The sequence below is a fragment of the Uloborus diversus genome, chromosome 2 (assembly GCF_026930045.1).
Source record: "Uloborus diversus isolate 005 chromosome 2, Udiv.v.3.1, whole genome shotgun sequence".
Classification (NCBI taxonomy): domain Eukaryota; kingdom Metazoa; phylum Arthropoda; class Arachnida; order Araneae; family Uloboridae; genus Uloborus; species Uloborus diversus.
Genome location: NC_072732.1, coordinates 152,903,916 through 152,920,285, shown reverse-complemented (window position 1 = coordinate 152,920,285; position 16,370 = coordinate 152,903,916). Strand labels below are relative to the sequence as shown.

General features: G+C 35.7%; 1 protein-coding gene across 2 annotated transcripts in view; it reads right to left on the bottom strand.

The window, feature by feature from the left end:
• Positions 1-16,370, bottom strand: part of LOC129216090 (acyl-coenzyme A diphosphatase NUDT19-like) — a 120,583-nt gene that overhangs the window by 37,083 nt on the left and 67,130 nt on the right. For both annotated transcript variants that reach the window (XM_054850238.1, XM_054850239.1), the window contains exon 2: positions 11,503-12,248. In XM_054850238.1, coding sequence (XP_054706213.1) covers positions 11,503-12,248 — 746 coding nt within the window. The remainder of the gene's footprint in view (positions 1-11,502; positions 12,249-16,370) is intronic.

Below are 16,370 nucleotides of genomic sequence, written 5' to 3'. Positions count from 1 at the left end.
CAAAACTTTGTTGCCACAAAAATTGTTGCCACAAAACTTTTAAAAAACTCAAAAAATGGTACAAAATACATGAAAATACTAAATTTGGCAACAGTAAAAACCTAAAAGCTGAAAAAACCTAAATTGGCAACACCAAAATAAGGAACAGCAACCCTAAAAAGTCCGTAGGGAATGCCAGATTTGGCGCGTAATTTTTGGGGGTGTATATCAAAGTTAGACCTAATAATAATTTGAATTTTGACATCTTGAATTCAAATTATGTTTTTCGCAATCACGAGTGTGTGTGTATGTAGGTGTGTATGTGTTTATGTATGTGTGTTTGTGTGGGGGAGGGGGGAACGTGTATGTGTGTGTAGGTATATGTGTTTGTGTCTGTGTGCAGGCGTGAGTGTAAGGGTAGTTGTGTGTAGGTGTGTGTGTATGTGTAGGTGTCTGTATGTACGCGTGTGTGTGTGTATGTGTGTATAGGTGCATGTATGTGTTTGTGTGTGTGTATAATTGCGTGTATGTGTTTGTGTGTATAGGTGCATGTATGTGTTTGTGTGTGTGTATAATTGCGTGTATGTGTTTGTGTGTACTTGCGTGTGTGTGTGTTTGTGTGTATATATGCGTGTAAGTGTAGGATATTGACGCAACCTGAAGACTGTTTTCGCTAGAGGATCAGCATCGTGAGGCGGCCGGTCGACGGTGGTGCTGCAGAGGGTGCTGGTGGGAAAACAAAATGATAGCACATCAAAACAGTCAAATAAAAGCAATAAGCAATCGTGATTGCTCAAAAAAAAAAAATCCACATCGCTGAAATTGCTGTGAAATCATTATTACAAATTTATTAATTCTTAAATCACTGCGCAAATGCGCAATATTATATTTTAGAGTAAGATCCTACTACGTCATAGTATAAAGGCCTAAAAATTTTCTGCGTAAGGACATCATAGCAGTAAGAAAGGTTCGCCATTACTTAAGCTGAGCCGCGCTGGCTTTGGCAGAAAACGATAGCAAGGTTGCGTTAAAAACTGAGTCATTCCATGTTAAGTGACCTCGTCGTCTCCACCCGACCATCTACGATTTGAACGAAATTTTAGAGGTGCAGACATGCCTTTGAAACTCATCTGTATAAATTTTCAGCTTCCAAGACCCAAATCCTGAGGATCTAGGATCGAAAAAAAAGGTGGCTCCAAAATGGCAGATCAGCTTTGTGAAACGAATTGCCATGTTTGGCACGGTTTCCCATTGGAGGCCATTTTGGAGCCCCCTTTTTCTTTTCTTTGTATCCTAGATCCTCATGATTTGTGTCTTAGAAGCTGAAAATTCACATAGATTACTTTCAAAGGAAGGTTTGAACCTTTGTAGAACGTCCTCCAAATCGGAGCAGGTTGAATGGGGACAACCAGGTCACGTGACATACAATGAACCCTATGATGTTTAGCTTTTTGCAGCAATTTTATGCATCTTTGCAACCTGCAAATGTCACCGCGACTCAGCTTAATTAATAGCGAACCTTTCATACATGCTGTGATGTCCTTATGCAAAAAAAAAGGGAGGGGGGAGCCTTTATACAATGACGTAGGTCTGGCACTAATGGGCTCTTGGACTATTTCCTGTACGCCCTATTAAATTGTTGGGCGGGACAAATCCGTACCTCAGAGCCCGACTAACTTCTAGTCCAAAAATGGCAATTTTCAGGCTATTACTGCTTTATATAATATACTAGCAGTACCCTCACGGCGATGCCCGTGCTAAGAATGTAAAGGAAATGCTATTAGTAGAAGAACTCAATGCCCCCCTCCTATTTCTAATGTGAAATGATAATTTTTCCTCAACTAAAATGCGTGCACACATTTTCAAAAAAACATTCAAGTCTCTTTGGATTTTAAAACTATTCGCCAAAACACATAAAGATTTAACAGTAGCTTTAAAAATGAAAAAAATCATTCAACTGTATAGATCATTGCTTAACGCGCCAAAGAACCACGCTACCGTTAACCTGCCCTTTAGCGAGTGAAGCGGTTTTTTTCCGCAATTAAAAATGTTCCGCCAAATAAACAATACTATAATAAAAACGTTAAAAAAGAAAACGATCACAATTGAATAATACGACAAATCAAATTATTTACTTAGATAAGTTACTATCTTCAACGATAAGAACAAAAACAAAAGTTGAAGAAATTTGGAAAACAAAACCCAGTAGAAAAATCCTACAAAATCAAATTATGTACCTCAATATAGAAATAAAAAGCATTCAAAACTCAGTTCGCTAATTACAACAGTCCCACAATTGCGTAGCTAGCGTCATCTCGATAAGTTAACTTAATCCGCCATCTATTAGGGATTCACAGGATTACACATACCCCGCCATCTATTAGAAATTCATAGAACAAAATATCTAATCAAACATTTAATTTGCAATTACAAATAATTCGGTTAATCTGATTTTTAAAATAAAATAGCCTGTATCCTACCTGAATGAATGAACTATTCAACACAAAAAGAATTTTTCAATTCGGAGCAGTAGTTCCTGAGATTAGCGTGATCAAACAAACAAACCAACCAACTCTGCAGCTTTATATTATTAGTATAGATAAAGCTTTATATAATACGTGAGATTTTTTAAAAATAATTTTATTTCGCATCGAGTCATCACAACCTATTTTTTTTTAACAAAATTCCTTTATAGTTCCGAGCAAAAAAGAGCGCAAGCTCCATCCTTTGTATGCAGCAGACGAAAAATCTTTCGTTCTCCTGCAAAGTAGTTTACATGTGGCTTACGTGAGCCTGGCTCTGATGTACAGAAATAATCTCAATAATTAGTTTAGGCACAGCAGCTTAATGCATTTTTTAGCAATTTCTTAATAGATTCGCTACATGATTTTCTAAAAATTTACTGAATCATTTGGAAGCATAAGTAAATTTTAAGCGATACGCATATATTTCTTATGGTTTAAGTCATTGGGTTTTGATAATTTCCTTTATAAAACACTGCATTAAATAATTGTGCAAACTACCCTCATAATTCAATAAAATGCCAATATAATTTTAAGTTATTTTTAATGCTTCCAGCTGTTTAATTTATTCATAGTTTACTAAGAGTATTACCGTTGAATGTTTTTTACAATGCATTAATTCTAGTACTAAAAATTTCCTTTGTTAGTTCGTCGAATCGTTATGTTCGTGTTCTAAATAATTTATTGAATAATGAGCAATATGTATTTTTTAGATCATAAAATAATTTTCTCGGAACACACACAAATTTCTTAATCTTTATTTTTACTAATAATAAAGCTGAATGTCTAGATCTCCGTCCGGATATTTGTCGGGATGTCTGCGACGCGCGTAGCGCCTAAACCGTTATCCCGATTTTCATGAAATTCGGCACAAAATTGGTTTGTAGTATGGGTGTGTGCACCTCGAAGCGATTTTTCGAAAACTCAATTTTGTTCTTTTTAACCAACTTCAAAAAGGAGGCGGTTATCAGTTCATACCGTATGTTTTTTTTTTTTTTTTGTTTGTTTGTTTGTTTGTCCACTCATAGCGTCTCACCTAGCGAACCGATTTTGATTCTTTTTGTAATGGATAGGGGATGGCTCAACTTAGGTCCCATTACTTTGTTTGACCATATTTGTTCTTTAAAAAAAAAGTTATGGGCAAAAAACCGAAAATTTTATGCAATTTCCCTATTAAATGATTAAAATGATACTGTAGCAAAGTTCGCACTTATCATCCGTGGATAACGATGGCTCAGTGGTAGAATTGTCGCCTCCCACACGAGCGACCCGGGTTCAAATCCCGACTAGGAGAAAGAGAATTTTACTAAAATTTCGTTTCTACTGTTTCCGGTATTTTCTCGAATGTTCTATTGATTTCTGTATCTTTCCAAGTCTGGAAAGTTCCAGCACTTTCTCAAGTTGTATATAAGGAGATGTAACGTTCATTCGTGGTTCTGAATAAAGATCTCGAGTTGAGACTAACGAGCATTCGCTTCATTTGGCTTTCTCATTGTCTTCGCTATCTTCATCTGCGCGACAATATGAAACTCATTATTATAAAAGTTTGGTGCCATATAACAGTAACATAAATAATAATTGTAATGATAATTTTGAATAAAGGCTTTTCTAAAGCAATACTGTGATATAGAGCCGAAATTCTTACTAGGTAACTTCTTACTTTTACTCAAATATCTACATTTACACTAAAAAGAATGAAATAAAAAAATTTTGAAAAAAAAAAAAAATAGAACCGACTTCAAAATTGCTCTAAAAAGTGAAAAATAATTTTATTCTTTAAACACCATCGATAATACTTTTAAACATAATTTTTTAAGTTGGCGCAAAAACAAAAAGTAAAATCCATTGTAAACATGCTTTGTTCATATTTTTATCAAAAAATCATCCAAAGTTAGGAACGAAACATTTATATCGTTACTCAAATATGCTGTCATCAATGCGTAATGCATGTGGTAGTGAAGAAACTGGACCTGGTTAAATTTATACTTGTAGTTGAGTTATGGTTGTGAATGATTTTATCGATAGTTTTTGCGCCAACTTCAAAAATTATGTTTAAAAGTATTATCGATGGTGTTTAAAGAATAAAATTATTTTTCACTTTTTAGAGCAATTTTGAAGTCGGTTCTATTTTTTTTTCAAAATTTTTTTATTTCTATTCCAGTTTTAAGAACATTTTACCGAGCAAATTATCATAACATGGATGAGCAAATTATCATGACGTGGAAGAGCAAATTAGCATAACGTGGACGAGCAAACTACCATAACAGGCGAGCAAATTGGCGAGAAATTCATCGTCCGGTCATTTGTAAATATACAGGCGAACCAAATGACCTTTTAATTTTTCTACTACGGGCAAAGCCGTCTGGGTACCGCTAGTTCATAATAAAAAGAAAAACTCATTGAAAAGCATAGCCTCTAGTACTTAATAAATTACTAAATAATTCAGCGTGATATAGGTTTTTTCAACCTATTAAAACACTAAGGCAATTAAATTCTTTTTGTAATTTATTAAATGATTAACCGATATAAAATGCTTTTAATTCATTTCACTGTTTGACCTAAAATCTTTTTTTCTTTTTTGAAATTTATTAAAAAGGCTATTCTATTACAAATACTGTCTCCCAGCCCACCCATAAGAGTATTTTGAGCTCTGTTTGTTTAGCTTAATATACGTGAACAAGCAGATTGTTTGGATTATAACCAAATTATATTAAGAGTATCCTACATTTCTAAATACTTATTCATTTCGAAAAAAACTGCAGAAATGTTTCACGAGTAACTAGTTTCAACTTCAAATGTTCTTATTAACGTATCAAACATCGTTTGGTGTAAACAGGGCCGGATTAACATCTATTTACGCCCTACGCCAAACTTAAAGACTACGCCCCACCTCACATAACCGAACTTTAACGAAATCGATTCCCCCCCCCCTCCCCTCTCCCAGCCATTGCCAGAGGCTTAGTAACGTCCAGTGACAATTGAAGATTTCGTGCTTCCCCCCTGTTTGACAAAATGAGAAGTGGGTTTCCTTCGTTTTCCTTCGATGATGTTTAAAAACGCGGGGTTTGGGGGTTCTCCCCCGGGAATTTTTTGAAATTAAAGCGTTAAAAATGCATTTTTAGGCCATCTAGGGCTATTTAACGGGAAGTAATGGTATTTGGAACTCGCCCAGGAAAGTTTTCGTAACTGAAGCCCTACACACGTAATTGTATGTTATCTTTAATGATATTTAAGGGATGAGTTCGGTAACTCTCGCCCCCGTCCCCCATAGAAATTAGTTTTTAAAACGAAATTTTCGACGATCTTTTACAAATGATGCTGGGGAATGGTTTTTTTTTTTTTTTTTTTTGATGCAGGGCGATTGGTGACTTTACCGAGGACATTTTTCGATACTGAAAACCAAAAAATTGTAGGACACCTTTTATAACGTCCGGATGCAGTTTAACCGTTCTTCCCCAGAAAGGTTTCGAAATTGAAAACTTTAATACGCAATTGGAAACCATCTCTGATGACATTACGAGAAGGAATGAGGTTCGATAACTCTCTTCCGTAGTTGTTTCGAAATTGAAGTCGTAAAAACAAAATTTTGGACGATTTTAATGATGTTAGAGAAGGGCTGTAATCGGGGACGCTCTTAGGAAAGAATTTCAAAATGGATGTCCTAAAAACAAAATTTTAGACTATCTGATACGATGTGAATTCCCCCCCCCCCCGTTTTAGAGATTTTTCCCCTTAAAAATCGAAATGAGAACTCTAAATATGCATTTGTAAAAAATATGCATAAAAAAAGCAAGTTTAGATAATCTTTGAAGATGATAGTAGAAGCGGTTTCATGGAATCTCCTCCAATGTTTTTCTATTAAAATTATAAAATGTAATTTTAGGCTACCTTTAGTAACGTAAAAAGAAGGGGATAGACTTAGAAAACTCCCCCCTCTCCCTATTTTGCTTTGTCCAGAATCTTGTTTTTATTTTTAATAATATATTGTAAAACATCCAGACCCCCTTTTTCTTTACCAAAAACATTTAACTGTTTTAGTTTTTCCATAATGGAATTTTCAAAATTTTATCTGTTTGAAAAACAATCGCTTTTAGCCCCCGAAAAACTTTCGACGTTTTGGCCTGAGGTGATATTTAGCAGTGATATATCATATATTTTTTCCTTTTGATTTAAATTTAAATATCCGGGGTCTTGAATTTCTTGATGCACTTTTGTTTTCCATTCATTATTTTACCTTGGAAAAATTTAGAACTGCTGGTTTTCTGAAAATCACTCTTTCTCTCTATATTTTACTTTTCCTTCTGTTTAAAACATATTTCGGGGCATCCCATGTTTTTTTTTTTTTTTTTTTTTTTTATCTACTTTGCTGCGATCTTCGTGGTGAAATTTTGAATTCACCACGAAAATAGGTGATTCATAAAAATAATATGTTGGAAGGAAACCCCGATAACTTACATCATTATGCATCATCGTTTTTTTTTTTTTTTTTCCTCTCCGCCCTCGAACCTTTGCGAGCTATATTTTAAAGAAATTATTGTTCAAATCAAAGATACTGAAAATATCTGCTTTGACCGGAAAAGGAACTCCACTCAATCATTACGACCCTTCCCTATCCTCCAATTGCTTTTTTTCCCTGCCTAACAGCTTGGTTGCAATCTCTTTTAGTTGAACTCAGCTTCTTCGTATGTACTATATAGAACGCCACATTTTTTTTTTTTTTTCAATAAGCTGTTCATTAATTTTTTTTTCACTGTGATGTGCGCCCCTAGGCCAGGCTTAGGTCGGCCTATTGGGTAATCCGAGCCTGGGTGTAAATGTAAGAACAACAAGTTTCTTGCACATTTTGTTTTACAGTGGGGAAAAAAAAAAACGAAGAGGAGGTTTTTTCTTACAACTTCCAAACACATGTATGCAAATTTTATTGCAAAAACTTGTTAATAAGTACAAATGGTATATTCATGATTAAACTTCAAATGTCTTGATTATGCATCAGTAACCATGAACTCTCCTTCCACGATGAGATAGAAAGTAGTATACAGAATTTGAAAGGAACCAGCACTGCTACACATTTAGTGGCTCCAGATGAAAAAGGCGATTGGTCTTGAATGATCTTATTTATGCTTGGGTTTAATTAGGAGAAATTCTTAGATTGGAGCATAACGCCAAGAAGAGTTATCGACAGCGAAAATAGGCATGCCTCACTCCTAACGCTCTAGACTACGAAAATTCTGAATAGTAGCCTCGAGTTACCAGAGTCACAAAATGTACACATTTTTACTTTCTTCTATATCTAACATATAGAAGAAAGTATTAGATTCGTGCAAATTTTCGAATTTCGAAGGATTCGAACGTTTTGAGGTGTGCTGAGTTCATTTCGACTATTTTTGGAAAATGTCTGTCTGTCTGTGTGTATGTGTGTGTGCCACGTCTGTGTGTGACCAGTTTTTTGTGGCCGCTCTACAGCAAAAACTACCGCATGAAATCGAACGAAATTTGGTACACATATGTTCCCCTATGTGAACTTGTGCCCATTGGTTTTTGGCGCGAATTCCTCTAAGGGGGGGGGGAAGCAATGGGACGTTTTTTGAGTTACGCGTGTTTGCTATTCCTCAGGCAGTAAGTGGCGGAATCAAACAAAATTTGGTCCATATGTTGCCATCAAGAGGAACAGGTGTTGATTTAATTTTGGTGTCAATAACTCAAACGGGGGTTGAGCTATAGAACGTTTTTTGTCGTCAATTGTGACTGCTGTATCTCAAGAAATAATGAACGGAATAAAAGAAAAATTTATCGGCAAGTAGCCCTTAGTGGGTATAAGAGCTGATTTTATTTTGGTGTCAACAGCTAGAAAGGGAGTAGCGCAATCGCCCGTTCTTTTTTTCCATTGTGAGTGCCCTATCTCAAGAAGTAATACTACGTTCTGGTTGAAATTTGGAATATATGTGAATCCATAAGTAAACAGGCTTTGGTTCAATTTTAACGCCAATCGCTTCAAGAGGTGTTGATTTTTTTTTTTTTCGAATAAAAATAGCTTTATTAATGCAACAATAAGGAAGATAAATCGTAATAGATTGTCGTCGGCGTATTTCTCGTGATTTTGATTGTATGGAAATAATCGGAAATATTATGTCAATGATTTAAAATTTTTAACTGTTGCCATCTTATGCAATAATTCAGACATTGAGATGGTCGTCTAGTTTTTGCATGCGTAATTTTGTTTTTGTTGGGAATATTGCATATTGTAAAGCATGGGGAGGGATCAGAAGAAAAAAAGAAAAATATAGAAGAAAGTTTCGTGATGGCCACAGTATACTAGTTTTAAATATATTCAGAGCAAAACAATAAGTACTCTTAAGGGAGTTTACTTTGAATTACGTTGTCAAGGTGGAGTCGACTGATGCGCTGAAAGTCTCAAGATTGGAAGCCTGTTATCGTAACACGATATGCGATATGATTTTTGACAAATAAAGAATCATATGGTCACCACTTTGGGCAATAAAGACTTGATTATTTGGAAGTCATTTTTAACGAAATAGTCGCTTATTGACGACCGGCGACCGCTAATCTAGAGCTTCACTCGCTCCTATTTTAACAAAGGAATCGTTTAAGCTACTACCTATCGGAAGTTAACTTATCAAAACCAGGCAAGAGAGCAGACAATAACCGTGAATTTTCTAGTACAATAAAATTACAATTTGTTTCCCATGTGGTCTAATATTTTCCGCATTTCCTCCCCAGGAGTCATATAGGTAGGGTCTCGTGGGCCTGGTTGTAGATTCGGTTCTGAGCTCGAACTCACATCTTTAAAAGTAGTGCGATGCTTTAATGGAATCGTTAAGCTTCTGCCCTCGCAAGTTAACTGATCAAAACCAGACAAGAGGGCAGGCACTTACTGTGAATTTCAACAGTTTAGGTTCATTATAGTGAGTTTCATTTTGTTTTCTATGTGATCTAATATTTTCCAACCCTCACCCCCCTTCCCCACCTTTAGCTAGTAGGCCACGTAGGTAGGGCCTTTTAGGTCTAGGTGTGGATCAGGCTCTGAGGGCCATCTGACGTCACAAAAAGTAGTATCATGTTTTAATCGAATTCTACGAGATTTCACTCTTCATCCATCAAAAGGAATTCAAGAGCCCACTCCTGTGGAATGTCGTCCTCATCACCCTTCAGTGCATGAGTACCCTGGGTTCCAGTTACAAGATGGCCTTGAGGATAATTCGAGAGTGCACCTTTACTTCCATCCCGTGCAAGCTTCCTTTTCCAGCTGTTCCCTCGTCGGAAAGTTCAGTGAACGAATTATTATACCGTATGACCAAATTCGACCGCGATTAAGTGAATGATGTCGTACAGAATCATACGTGTATGTTTTTCTTTTTCTTTTTTCATTCTGTTTCGTCGGATGCGGCGTTGATACTACCACTCCCGCTAATGATATCTCTGCCCCTGACATTGTAAACTTGTGACCTAGTACTAGTTTCCCCTTAGAAGTTAGCTTCGAGGAGGAATTTCAGTGGCGAAGAAGGGTTTCTTTCCTCTTCTATATTATTGATAACCTTTTTCTCCTTATACTCACGCTTAGAGATCAGAAATTTATTGAAAGTTGGTTCAAATCTTATTCAGGGTTCATGCGGGCCTAAAAGGTTTCACGGCTAGTTCTATTTTGCAGGGTATTTGAACACTCCAAATAAAATTTCAACGAAGATCTTTTTGCGCAGATATGCACCTTTGGCAACTAAAAATCAGTTACAGGTCTATTATCCTCCGGGGAACTGTTCAAAGGCTAAATGTTATAAAACGGGGAACTGCTCAAAGGTTAAAGGTAATGAAAACCGTTTTCTTTGACAGATATTCTAAGTCGAGAGTAGACATAAAACTCTTTAAGAGATAGTGGTTTCGTTTGAATTCACTTAGCCTTTCATTAGTTTTTTTTTTTTTTAATGCCAAATGAGGCATGGATTCAACTGAATCTACCTGCTCTTGACCCATTATTTTTATATTCTGTGCCTCAAAGGGTTAAGAATCAAATACTTTGCTAACTAAAATTGAACAAAATTTATTTTATACTAGCGTCCAAAGCATATCTGAGATTTGAGTAACGTCTTATTTTACAAGCATTCTACTTTTGCTAACGGAAAATGAATAAAAAGTTTCATAGAGGAGCCTTCCTGCCACTTCGGTCTTACTTAGAGCTATGGAATAAACTCCGCCTAAATTCCAGTTTCTAGGAAAGTGTTGATTGCTGTTTTTAATTCAAAATGAGCCGGTGACGGCTCCGCAGTGTAAAGGCGTCGTGTTATAAAATTTAAAGTTCAAGTGTCATCAACAACCATCATGGACGCAAAACCTCTAAGAAGCCACACTTTCCTTTTTGAAATATAATTTGCGTACTATCAGTAATTAGAAAGTGCACCCTATAGTTACTGGTGCGGTGCATGAAATAGCTCTGCATACAATATCCGCGATTTTTATTGTAGGTTTAAAAAGTTTAAAGCTTTTAATGAAGCTAAGGTCTAGCTTGAAATTGATTCGAAAAGCTGAAAAAGCCTTAAAAGTACGGCTTTAATAATTAGGAAGATTACAACCACAAAGTAGAACGAATTTACAACGTACTGTCCTTGATGATATAACGATTTCATTATGGTTATTGTAAGAAAATTTAATGAAATTATCAAATTAAAACTGGCGTGTCCCTCTTAAATATTCGAACAATTTACGACATAGAACGAATTAGTTTCAACCAAATAGCACGAAAGATTAGAAAGAGAATACACTAAACATTTATAGGTTACATTTCTGTACCTGAGTTAAAACCCTTCTATCATCTTTGAGAAAATTTTATCAACCATTCAAAAAACAAGAGACAAGGAAAGTATGAATCACACGTGTAACCAAATAACGAATGTGAAAGTAATGCCAGATGCCAAAGAACAATGATTTTTACAGTAACAAATAACAAGCTATTGTATGAATATAGAAGATATAGAAAAGTTAAGATTCTTACTTTGAGCGTTATGACTTCACTATGATCCAGGACTACATCTGGTTGCTTTTCCAGACAACATACATAAAACATGGTGTCATATCTTCGATGTCCAACTGATGTTGGAGTTAACCAATCCCACCACTCGTGTAGGGACCATATATCTGGACAAACATTGGCCTCGATACAAAAATCGACGAAAGCCAGAGGGTCCTTACGGATCTTTTCCTGCCACGCGGCCAAGTCGATGTCTTCGTACCACGACAACGAAGAGGAGGTTTTAGAACTCCGAGGCCGCGTCATAAGCAGCACTCCAGTCTCCTCGAAAGTTTCTCTGATGGCCGCGATTCGCAGTGCGACGTCTGAGGGAAGAGGGTCCTGTTCGGGGGTGACCTTTGCACAGGTGAGGGTGACAGAGTCAGTGATCATTTCCGGCCTCGGGCCTATCACTTTCTGGCCGAAGGCCCGCACAGAGTCTCTGGATATGCCATGGGCAGCGAACACTTCGTACCATCGCGGGGAATAGTCGCTGATCTCAGCCAGCCCACCAGGGAAGACGTATGCGTTGGCCATGAAGGAACTCAGGCTGCTTCGTTTCACCATCAGCAACCGATAGTCGCAGTGGTTTTTGCTGACCAGTTCGCGGGGGGAGGCACGGGCCCGGACCAGCATGCTGGACAAGTTGTTGCCGACTAGCTCCTGCAAGGATGCCCGAACTACTATGATGACACTGGCAGCCTCCTTCCATGGTGGAATGTGTTCCATCTCTGAGGAAAGAAAAGAAAATTGCATCGTAAGAATCTTATACAATGTCTCAACCGTACCAAAAGTGCACATAATTGAGTGGAAAAGACTTTACTCAGAAAGTTGATCTCAGAAACATTATCAGGTCATAACATTTGGTCATCAGGTAACATCAGGTTCCAAAACATTTGGACTTCAAGAGATTTTATTTAGCTGAAGAACAGTTCAAACCATACTAGGCACTGTCCACCAAGCTGTTCAGTTACGATTCTGTGATGGAAGTTTGCTCAAAACAAGTTATCGTATACAGAACAGAATTCTTTAAAAAATGCCTCCTGAACAGTTTCATTAGATGTTACCCCAAGTCATAATGTTTTTGAAGATGTCATCAGTATTGTGCTACCAAATTTTATTACTCTTACGTTTTGCTTTTCTTTATTTTCGCAGTAAACGCGGAGAGTTAACACTAAAAATGAAAAGCAGAAATATAAAAAGAGATGATGGGAAATAAATGAAAAAAAAAAAAAAAAGAGAATTTATAAGTATGAAAGGAATGAATATAAGAGGAATTTAAAAATGCATTTATTAGACCAGTTCTCTAAAACCAGGTTTTAAGGAGCGATCACTCCTGCTGATGTCTATATTTTTTTCTCGTGTCCTTCAAAGAATGTTCCTCACTGATGAGTCAGTATATCGTCGCCTCAGAGCAACAGTAAAATATCTTAGTGTTATTTCTGGGATTAGATATCTTACTGTTGCTCTGAGGCGACGATATATCTTGATATCGTCACCTCAGAGCAACAGTAAGATATCTTAGTGTTATTTCTGGGATTAGATATCTTACTGTTGCTCTGAGGCGACGATATCAAGAACTCAATCGTATTTTTCCATGCCAATCAACTTGAAGTAATGGTTGAATTTGAATCACGACCAAATGCTCTGTCATGCATTACAAACTTAGAAGTAAATTTTTTGCATTCAATATGAATCCTTCGACATTTCCAGTCATTGCAACTGTCCCACCCTTGCAAGTGCTCGTGCTGTTGAAACACTAGATCCCGTTACTTTTTAATAATTTAGTAGTAACTTCGAATATTTTATCGCCCGTTGCAAACTTAGAAAGTTCTTTTCAGAAAATTTATTGATCTTGAATGCTATCCTCATTAGGGCAATTCCATGATAAGGTCAACCATCAGATGATCAAATTTTCAAAATTAAAATTTCTAAACAAATGAGGTGTCATTTTAAAGGTAAAGAGTTGTGTATTTTGAAATGCCTGTCTAAAATTTGATCACTTCAGTTATAAATAAGTTAAAGGAGCTTAAACTAAGGTCAACATCTTGAGTATTTTCAAACCATATTTCGTGACTTTCGAAGAAATTCTGTTTTTTCCAAAAAATATATACTAATATTATGAATTGAGATGAATAACCATTTAAACATACAATGTGTTGCTGGTGATGTTGCAAAAATGCGTCAAAATATAATTCATTTTGATTTGTAAAAGAATTCCTCTGGGGTACATTTAGTGTTTTACGTCCGACACCAAAATGCGTAGTTAATTATGTTGAGCCAATAATTTTAAAGCTACATACATGTATTTTTGGGTACAAAATAAGAATTTCAATCTCTTTGATGTAACCTATTTTCATTTTGTAACAAGTGAATATTTTTTACTAAAATCTAGGTGTCGGACGTAAAAATTTTTTACGTCCGACACTGTTACATTCCTTTAAACAACATATGTTTTCAACTCTGTTTCTCCTATTTTGCCTTTAATTTCAAAGTGAAACATGCATAAAAAACAACTTAGTGAGTTTACTGTATATACATTTAGGGTTAATAGGGGTAAGTAGGACCCCTTTTGAGATAAGGCGTGTTGAAAGAACGTAATACAGTTAATTAAGATCAACTTCGGCAAATTTATCAAAACTGTAAGTGGAAAATGAAATTGGAAACACTAAATGACTGCGTCTATGTAAAGTTGGCTAAGGAAGAACCATTATCAACATTCAACACATATAAAACTTGATGGTTTTCTTTCAGTTAAGTTTCACAAATACCTAATCACCAGCTTTTGTATCTGAACTATCAATTCCTGCTAAGTCATCATAGTTGTCTTGTATTTCACTATTACAAATATTTCATCAGAGTTGCTTTTGATTTTCAAATCCTCACTGTTATGGGGGGAACCACTTACCCCGTAGTGTGGGGACCTCTTACAGCGAAATTTTACGGGGTAAGTGGGGCCCCTCCTCTAAAATAGTTTTTAATAATATTTTATTCAAAAATTCTGATTGCAGTATGCACTTTAAGTTAAACTGTACATGAATGTTTAATGATAATAATAGAAAAAATAAATGCTAACCGGGAAACACTTTTTTGAAAAATGCTGCATAAACTCCAAAAAATATTTTTCAGATTTTTTTTTTTTTTTTTTTTTTGACTAAGTTTTCTGGACCTAAAAAAAAGAATTTCACATAACCCAAATATATGCAAAACTAATCACTGTGACGAACCATGACGTGATTAATCTGAAAAAGTATAAAAAATATATGGATATTTCAGTTTTTGGGGGTGACCCACTTATCCCAGTGTCCCACTTCCCCAATCAACCCCACTTTTGAATTTACTTCGTAAATTTTGTTTCAGTATATGTAACCTATAATGTACGTATATATAACTGTAATCATTGTTATGTATTTACATTTAAGAGCAACAGTTTACGTCCAATATGAACAATTTACGTCCGACACCAAGCTAAAAATATTTTTTAAATAATTTTATTCTTTATAATATCATATGAAAACTGTGAAATATGCTTTAATCATAAGTATACTTTCGAATTATGCTGTTTTTTAAATTAAAATGTAAGCCAATTCACAGACTTTTAATATTTTTTAAGTGAACCATCAATTTTACTATTTGTGCGTTTACGTCCGACACCAACTCTTTAAAAAATTTTAATTTATACTTTAGGGATCTATTTTGATAAACTAACATGATTTTTTATTCAGTGGGATGTAGTAAGTATCTTGTAAATAAATTTGATCGCTTTGGAACAGTTGATATTTGATAAATGGAATTAAAACTGAGAAATGTTTCTTCATTTTTTAAGTCCGACACCATGAAATTGCCCATTAGCAGAGTAGTTCACTTTTTATATGTGTTGATTCATCAACTTGAAATGAAAATTTTCCAACTACAGTAGTACCTTCTTTAAGGGACACCTCCAAATAAGGGACATCTCTATTTAAGGGACATTTTGTCTAGTCCCAGTCCCTTTGAATTGCGTCTCCATGCATTTGCCTCTGAATAAGGGACACTCTATTTAAGGGACATTTTGTCTAGTCCCAGTCCCTTTGAATTGCGTCTCCATGTATTTGCCTCTGAATAAGGGACACTCTATTTAAGGGACATTTTGTCTAGTCCCAGTCCCTTTGAATTGCGTCTCCATGCATTTGCCTCTGAATAAGGGACACTCTATTTAAGCGACATTTTGTCTAGTCCCAGTCCCTTTGAATTGCATCTCCATGTATTTGCCTCTGAATAAAGGACACTATTTAAGGGACCTTCTCAGAAAACATACGAAAATTAATGTATAAATGCATATAAAGTATTTAATTTTCTGGAATTAAGAATAAAAAATTCAACTAGTTTTACATGAACGTGTACTAATATGATGTACTGGCATTCCAGTACCCGGCATTTCTCGGGTAATGGAATTAGCAGGGGTTAACAATGCTTGGTGCACCTAGTATTGAAAATCCCCTATAATAATTACTTATTAACTATAATTTTTTCTAATTTTGGGAGGATCCCGGGGCCCCTGGACTCCTTATATATATGCCCCTGTCCTTAACCGTTCTTTAACGATCCTTTTAAAGTATTGATTATCTTTGCAAACACAGGCCATCCACATTTTATTGTTATACCTATGTTTAAGCAAGAACTTCTTTGTATATAACAGTTTTAGTTTTTTTTTTTCTTCTGGTGCTAAGATTATGAAGTTGCTTGATGAACTGACTTTGGAGCAAGCTACATAAAATTGGTCGTGTTGAAAAAAAGTTTTCTCTTAAATCGATCCCTGCTACTTTTAATGTCTGTCCTTGTGACTTATTAACGGTTATTGCAAAGCAAACTTT